Source organism: Corythoichthys intestinalis, chromosome 6 (assembly GCF_030265065.1).
Source record: "Corythoichthys intestinalis isolate RoL2023-P3 chromosome 6, ASM3026506v1, whole genome shotgun sequence".
Lineage (NCBI taxonomy): Eukaryota > Metazoa > Chordata > Actinopteri > Syngnathiformes > Syngnathidae > Corythoichthys > Corythoichthys intestinalis.
Window position 1 is genome coordinate 42,767,099 of NC_080400.1, and position 8,791 is coordinate 42,775,889.

Genomic DNA, 8,791 nt, shown 5'->3' on the forward strand with positions numbered 1-8,791 from the left:
CTGGACTAAATGACATGATCGTTTAAACTTAACCTTGCTAAAATATGATCTTCCTTTTTGCTGGTTTATTGGGAAAAGAAAGTTAAATAGATGTCAAAAACGAATAGTGTCAATGGCAACTCTTTTACCAAACACAGCTCTAGTTGAAAAAAAAATAGTCAAACATTGGCACAAGGTTACTGTTGTTGAATGGACACACGTCAAGACTTTTACAGAATTGATGAAATCAGTTTATTGCAAATATGACAAAATTCAAACATGATGACTTTAAACATTTGAAATAGCTTATTCTCATACCATATATACAGTATTATTTTAAATGTGTCTTAGGCTCCGAGACAATACAAATGTCTTCAGTCCACTTCTTCAACGGTGGGCCCCTGGGCACCGGCCTGAGCTGCCCGGGCCTGACTACTGCAGCTTTGCGTGGGTCCCGCCCCCTGGTACAATTTGCTAATAATTGGCTGACAGACACGTTCCAGCTCCTTTTGCTTGTCCTGGAACTCATCTTTGTCGGCCAGCTGATTGCTCTCCAGCCAGCTGAGTGTCTGCTCACACTTGTCCATTAGTGTCTTTTTGTCCTCCTCGGACAACTTGGCCGCCACCTTCTCATCCTGCACGCTGCTCTTCACGGTAAAGGCATATGACTCCAGCGCGTTCTTTGCGGCGATCTTGTCCCGCTGCTGGTCGTCTTCAGCTTTGTACTTTTGGGCGTGGTCCACCATCTTCTCTATTTCCTCTTTGCTAAGACGGCCTTTGTCGTTGGTGATAGTGATCTTGTTTTCCTTGCCGGTGCTTTTGTCCACCGCCGACACGTTGAGGATGCCGTTGGCGTCCACGTCGAAGGTGACCTCAATTTGCGGTACGCCTCGCGGAGCTGGTGGGATTCCGCTCAGCTCGAATTTTCCCAGCAGGTTGTTGTCCTTGGTCATGGCTCTCTCGCCTTCTAAGACCTGGATGAGAACACCGGGCTGGTTGTCAGAGTATGTACTGAAGATCTGCGTCTGCTTGGTGGGGATGGTAGTGTTGCGTTTGATGAGTGGCGTCATAACTCCTCCGGCAGTCTCAATGCCCAGTGACAGAGGCGCCACATCCAGCAGAAGCAGGTCCTGGACATTGCCCGAGGTGTCCCCCGTCATGATGGCAGCCTGAACAGCAGCGCCGTAAGCCACCGCCTCGTCGGGGTTGATGCTCTTGTTCAGCTCCCTGCCACTGAAGAAATCCTGCAGGAGCTTCTGGATTCTAGGGATTCGTGTGGAGCCACCGACGAGGACTATGTCATGGATCTGGCCCTTGTCCATCTTGGCGTCTTTTAGGGCTTTCTCTACCGGCTCTAGAGTTCCCCTGAACAGGTCAGAGCAAAGCTCCTCAAAGCGAGCTCTGGTGATGGAGGTGTAGAAGTCGATGCCCTCAAAGAGAGAGTCGATCTCGATGTTGGCCTGGGAGCTGGAGGACAGTGTTCTCTTGGCCCTCTCGCAGGCGGTGCGCAGTCTCCTCAGAGCCCTTTTGTTCTGGCCAATGTCCTTCTTGTGCTTCCTTTTGAATTCGGCCACAAAGTGCTCCACCATGCGGTTGTCAAAGTCCTCTCCGCCCAGATGTGTGTCTCCAGCGGTGGCTTTAACCTCAAAAATACCACCGTCGATGGTCAGGATGGACACGTCAAAAGTGCCGCCACCCAGGTCAAAGATGAGAACGTTGCGTTCTCCTGACTGGTGTTTGTCCAGACCATAAGCGATGGCTGCCGCCGTGGGCTCATTGATGATCCTCAGAATATTCAGTCCGGCAATGACACCAGCGTCTTTGGTGGCCTGACGCTGGGAATCGTTAAAGTAGGCGGGGACTGTGACCACGGCGCTAGTCACCTGCTGACCAAGGTAAGCTTCGGCCGTCTCCTTCATTTTCACCAGCACCATGGAGGAAATTTCTTCAGGATTGAAAGCCTTCTCCTCCCCTTTGTATTGCACCTGGATTTTGGGCTTCCCTCCATCGGCGACTACCTTGAAGGGCCAGTGCTTCCTGTCCGATTGTACCACCGGATCATCAAACCGCCTTCCAATCAGTCGCTTGGCATCAAACACTGTGTTACTGGGGTTCAACGCCACCTGGTTCTTAGCGGCGTCGCCAATGAGCCTCTCAGTGTCTGTGAATGCCACGTAGCTGGGTGTGGTCCTGTTGCCCTGGTCATTGGCAATGATCTCCACTTTGCCATGCTGGAAAATACCCACGCAGGAGTATGTGGTGCCCAGGTCGATGCCAATGGCGGTGCCTTTTGCTGAAACCATTTTGTTTGCTTGACTGTTGATACGCTCGTCTGTGAGGAGAAACATATTATTGCAACACATTAATCATCATTCATCAACTCATTTTCCATGCCGCTTATGCTCAATAAGGTCAAAAGTGAGCCTACTTTGGGTCAGAGACAGGATACATTCAACTATTCACATTTAGGTACAATTTACAGTCCTTCATGGGAAGCCTCCAGAAAGCAAAGCATTACAACATGATATTTATTAACACATTACAACAAAATAAACGTGACAGCAGTACATGCTACAAAATACATGTTGAACAGCCCACCAACATAAAATGGTATTGAATATTATATGTGGGATGCTTTGCCTTGCAAAGTTTTCCCACAATGAAGCAGTAAATACATTGAAAAATATAGTAGGCTATAAGTAAAGTTCCTGATATAAAGTGGAATAAAGAAAGGAAGTGTCTACTTACTCTTAGTTCTTGTGAAGTCGCTGGATATAAGTCGCTGGATATTCGCGATCTCTTTTCGATCTTGTTCTGATGTCTGCACGCTGCAGCTGTCCCGGAGCTGCTTTTATACAATCAGAGCTGTCACTCTGGACACTTCCAGACGTTTCTCTGTCAAGTGAGGGAAGCGATAAAACAATTTCCGGTTTGGTGCGTTCAAAATAAAACAATTGTAGGTGAATTCAGGCTGTGGTTACGCAAGTAAAAGAGCATTTACCTTATTGTGAAGGCGTACACGGATCTTATAATTGATCATTGACATTCACTGTAGTCAGAACACTCTGGAATCGTCGAGAGAAAGCGAGAAGACTGACTCAAATGCAGGCGCCAGGCGGGAGTAAATACAGTATGTATTAGTGGATGAGAGACAATCCCTGTGACAAAATTGTTAAAAAAATAAAATAAAATAAAAGTATGTGTGTCCATACTATATTATATCGGAGATTCACCAGTGGAATTAAAAAACAAACAAACAAACAAAAAACAAAAAAATTGCACAATATTATAATCATGTCTTAAATGACATAGGTCTACTTGCTTTTCTTCCAAAACATTTTATTCAACGTATGATGAACAAACCCCAATTAAAACCTTCAAGACTTGGTTTCTTCAGCAATAAAGTTTATTCTACTACAGTTTATGTTTCTCCTTTATGTAGCTGTACTTGGAGTTTTTGTATTAGTTTGATGAATGCAGTGGTTGGTGTCAAATCAAATGTCCACCAATTAAGTTAATGAACGCATTTTACCGTAGCGCCCAAGAATTGTTCATGTGCACAGAAGAAAAGCATGTAGCCCTGTGTCATTTAACAAATTATTATAATATAGTGCGTTGTTGTTGTTGTTTTTTTAATTCCACTATCTTTATAACTATTATTTTATATATATATATATACACTAGTATATATAACAATTTTGTTGTTAGGATTATCTCATCCACTAATACAAATTGTATTAACTCCCACCTGCATTTGAGGCAGTCTTCTCGTTTTCTCTCGACGATTCCAGAGTGTTCTGGCTAAAGCGAACGTCAATGATCAATTATAGGATCCGTTTACGCCTTCACAATAAGGTAAACGCTCTTTCACTTGCGTTAACACGGCCTGAATTCGACTACCATTGTTTTATTTTGAACTCACCAAACCAGAAGTTGTTTCTATCGGGTTCGTCATCTGATAAAGAAACTTCTGGAAGTGTCCAGAATGTCAGCTCTGACTGTATAAAAGCAGCTCCGGGACAGTTGGGGACACAAGAAGAACGAGATCGGATCTGTATAAAAGCATCCCCGGGACAGCTGCGGACACAAGAACGAGATCGACAAGAGATCCGTAATATCCAGCGACTTCACAAAGGACTTCTAACAGTAAGTAGACACTTTCTTTCACTATTCTATATATTAAGAACTTTAGTTATAGCCTGCTATCTTTTTCAATGTATTTACTGCTTCATTGTGGGAAAACTTGGAAAGGCAAAGCATCCCACATATAATATTGAATAGCATTTTATGTTAGTGGGCTGTTCAACAGGATTTTTTCTACGCATGTACTGCTGTCATGTTTATTCTGTTGTAATGTTTTAATATTATGTTGTAATGCTGTGCTTTCTGGAGGCTTCCCATGTAGGACTGTAAATTGTACATAGATGTATGTACTAGGACTGTCAAACGATTAAAATTTTGAATTGAGTTAATAACAGCTTAAAAATTAATTAATCGTAATTAATCACAATTCAAACCATCTCTAAAATATGCATTATTTTTCTGTAAATTATTGTTGGAATGGAAAGAAAAGACACAAGACGGACATAACTCAACATACTGTACATAAGTACTGTATTTGTTTATTATAACAATAAATTCACAAGATGGCATTAACATTATTAAAGACATTATTAACATTATTAACATTCTTTCTGTTAAAGGGATCCACAGATAGAAAGACTTGTAGTTCTTAAAAGATCAATTTGAGTACAAGTTACAGTAATTTTATATTAAAACCCCTCTTAATGTTTTCGTTTTAATAACATTTGTAAAATTTTCAAACTACCTAAGGAAGTGATTGAAATACACCACAAGGTGTCAATGGCGAGTTTTAAATTGATTAGAGATCTAGCCAAGGCAAAGTCTGAGTAAGATTTATGTGTATTTTGCATAGCTATTTTGATTGGGAATGCCAGTTCCCTTTGCAATGAGCGCTTTTCTTTTTGTGAAGATTTTTTTTTTTGAGAGATAGGATTATTATTTTTGTGGTGCTTTCACTAAATGATACTGTAGCGACTTAACTGTTCCGCCCAAATGAATGATGGGAAGTTGGGCAACCATGACTGTCAGTGGTGGCTGCAAGTGGTATACAGTACGATCTGCGTTGTGTTCAATTAAGCGTGTTAAGAAATAGATCGTCTCCTGTCATTCTTCTCCGTGTCGTTTGCCACAATACTTGTATGTGTTGTGAATGAGTTGCCAAAGCTTAACCCAATAAAATGCGCAGTCCAATCAACGCCTGTGTCCAATTGCATTTCTCTGCCTTTTCGCTCTTAATGTGCTAAAACGGCGTCATTGTAAACTGTTTGAGGCAACTCATGAACGGGTCATTACGTGCATGCGTTAATTGCGTCAAATATTTTAACGTGATTAATTTAAAAAATTAATTACCGCCCATTAACGCGATAAATTAGTATGTACCCATCTCTGACTTAAATGAGGCTCCAGCTCACCTTTAACCTTCTTGAGGATCGGGTACATAGAAAATGAGTAGGTAATTGATGATTAATGTGTTGCAATAATGTGTTTCCCCTCACAGACGAGCGTATCAACAGTCAAGCAAACAAAATGGTCTCAGCAAAAGGCATCGCCATTGGCATTGACCTTGGCACCACATACTCTTGCGTGGGTGTTTTTCAGCATGGCAAAGTGGAGATCATCGCCAATGACCAGGGCAACAGGACCACGCCCAGCTACGTGGCATTCACCGACACCGAAAGGCTCATTGGCGACGCCGCCAAGAACCAGGTGGCGTTGAACCCCAGTAACACAGTGTTTGATGCCAAGCGTCTCATCGGAAGGAGGTTCGATGATCCGGTGGTACAATCGGACAGGAAGCACTGGCCCTTCAAGGTAGTCGCTGATGAAGGGAAGCCTAAAATCCAAGTGCATTACAAAGGGGAGGAGAAGGCCTTTAATCCAGAGGAGATCTCCTCCATGGTGTTGGTTAAAATGAAGGAGACGGCCGAAGCTTACCTTGGTCAGCAGGTGTCCAGCGCCGTGGTCACAGTCCCCGCCTACTTCAACGATTCCCAGCGTCAGGCCACCAAAGACGCAGGCGTCATTGCCGGACTGAATATTCTGAGGATCATCAATGAGCCCACGGCGGCTGCCATCGCCTATGGTCTGGACAAACACCAGTCAGGAGAACGCAACGTTCTCATCTTTGACCTGGGCGGCGGTACGTTTGATGTGTCCATCCTGACCATCGACGGTGGCATTTTTTAGGTCAAAGCCACCGCTGGAGACACTCATCTAGGGGGAGAGGACTTTGACAACCGCATGGTGGAGCACTTTGTGGCCGAATTCAAGAGGAAGCACAAGAAGGACATTGGCCAGAACAAAAGGGCTCTGAGGAGACTGCGCACCGCCTGCGAGAGGGCCAAGAGAACACTGTCCTCCAGCTCCCAGGCCAACATCGAGATTGACTCTCTCTTTGAGGGCATTGACTTCTACACCTCTATCACCAGAGCTCGCTTTGAGGAGCTTTGCTCTGACCTGTTCAGGGGAACTCTAGAGCCGGTCGAGAAAGCACTGAAAGACGCCAAAATTGACAAGGGCCAGATCCATGACATAGTCCTTGTCGGTGGCTCCACACGGATCCCCAGAATCCAGAAGCTCCTGCAGGATTTCTTCAATGGCAGGGAGCTGAACAAGAGCATCAACCCCGACGAGGCGGTGGCTTACGGCGCTGCTGTCCAGGCTGCCATCCTGACGGGGGACACTTCAGGCAATGTCCAGGACCTGCTTCTGCTGGATGTGGCGCCTCTGTCGCTGGGCATTGAGACTGCCGGAGGAGTTATGACGCCACTCATCAAACGCAACACTACCATCCCCACCAAGCAGACGCAGATCTTCAGTACTTACTCTGACAACCAGCCCGGTGTTCTCATCCAGGTCTTAGAAGGCGAGAGAGCCATGACCAAGGACAACAACCTGCTGGGAAGATTCGAGTTGAGCGGAATCCCACCAGCTCCGCGAGGCGTGCCGCAAATTGAGGTCACCTTCGACGTAGACGCCAACGGCATCCTCAACGTGTCGGCGGTGGACAAAAGTACCGGCAAGAGAAACAAAATCACTATCACCAATGACAAAGGCCGTCTGAGCAAAGAGGAAATAGAGAAGATGGTGGATGACGCCCAAAAGTACAAAGCTGAGGACGACCTGCAGCGGGACAAGATCGCCGCCAAGAACGCTCTGGAGTCATTAGTCTTCAGCGTGAAGAGCAGCGTGCAGGATGAGAAGGTGGCGGCCAAGTTGTCCGAGGAGGACAAGAAGACACTGATGGACAAGTGTGAGCAGACACTCAACTGGCTGGAGAGCAACCAGCTGGCAGACAAAGACGAGTTCCAAGACAAACAAAAGGAGCTGGAACGTGTGTGTCAGCCAATTATTAGCAAATTGTACCAGGGTGCGGGACCCGCGGGAAGCTGCAGTAGTCAGGCCCGGGCTGGTGCTCAGGCCGGTCCCCAGGGGCCCACCGTTGAAGAAGTGGACTGATGACTTTTATATTGTCTCAAAGCCCGAGACCCATTTAAAATTAATACTGTATATACTGTATAATATGAGAATATTCTTTTTTAAATGTTTAAAGTCATCCTGTTGTAATTTTGTCATCTTTATAATAAATTATTTCATCAGTTCTGTTAAATTCTTACCTGTGTCTGTTCAACAACAGTAATCTTGTGCCTATGTTTGACTTGCTGTTGCTCCAGTTCGACTTGGAGCATTTTTTCAACTAGAGAGGTGTTGGAGTTGCCATTAACACTATTAATGACACCATTTATTTTTAACATCAATTTAGCTTTTGTCCAAATAAAACAGCAATAATGAAAATCAAATTTTATTAAAGTTATGTTTAAACAATCATGTCATTTAGTCCAGAGTTACTGTAGTTCTCTCATTAACACCCTAACTGCTAACTGGATTGAACAGGACAGACAAATACAAGCCGTTTTTTAAGCCGTTTAAACAGTTTCTTATTGTACCTCACAGGATCTAATTTTAAAAAAAACTTTATTAGTGTTCTGTCCTCACTAAGCGTGAGGTTGTTCTGCTCGACAAACAGCACAAAAGGCAATTGTGGTCCTTAAAGCTTTTTACTTCCTTCACTTTTGACAATTTGTAAAGCTGTAACACACATATGTACACTCATGTTCAAAATGACATGCATTTTAACAATAAAACACTTGGCACAAAAAAATTGTTCAAACGTTCTCTGTTCTGATCAATACGAAAATTTAGTAGATTAAACTAGCCAAATTTTCCTAACAAAAGTCCAATATTACGAATGCTAATGTATTTACAATTCTCATAGCAAATCGCTCATACATATCGCCACAAACTGTAGCTCTAACAAATGCAAACACAAACATATATTAGCTGAAACAACTTACAGCCTTTTGTGGGCCAAACCAGAGCGCAGCTGTCCTTTATCCATGTCAGACCAGTCTGCAATGCGACAGTCCAGTCAGACCCAACGCAGCCACTCGAGGGCAGGGTATCCCCCATCATTAAACAAAATGAAATACTTGTTGACTTTTTGGAAAGTTATTTTGAAATGTAGGGTCACTTAAAGGGTTAATTCCGATTCACGCCGAAATTCGGGTTACGTTGCCAGCGTAGGAATGAAATCGTTCGTAACCCGGGGACTACCTGTATTGTATGTGTAATCATTAATCCCACTGACGTTGTCGACTGTTGAAATATGATTGGCTACATATTGCCGCTACATCCAGTAATGACACCTGACTGCATGCAGGCTTGGAAA

The 8,791-nt window shown here is 44.1% G+C and overlaps 1 protein-coding gene and 1 pseudogene across 1 annotated transcript; one reads left to right on the forward strand and one right to left on the reverse strand.

The window, feature by feature from the left end:
* Positions 1-289: 289 nt before the first annotated feature.
* Positions 290-3,744, reverse strand: LOC130917401 (heat shock 70 kDa protein 1-like). The gene is made up of 3 exons (XM_057838758.1): positions 2,981-3,744; positions 2,728-2,874; positions 290-2,311 (listed from the first exon to the last, which is right to left on the reverse strand). The coding sequence occupies exon 3, from the start codon at positions 2,280-2,282 to the stop codon at positions 354-356; it is 1,929 nt and encodes a 642-aa protein (XP_057694741.1). The 5' UTR covers positions 2,283-2,311; positions 2,728-2,874; positions 2,981-3,744; the 3' UTR covers positions 290-353.
* Positions 3,745-3,976: 232 nt separating this feature from the next.
* Positions 3,977-8,185, forward strand: LOC130917392 (heat shock 70 kDa protein 1-like; annotated as a pseudogene).
* Positions 8,186-8,791: the final 606 nt, after the last annotated feature.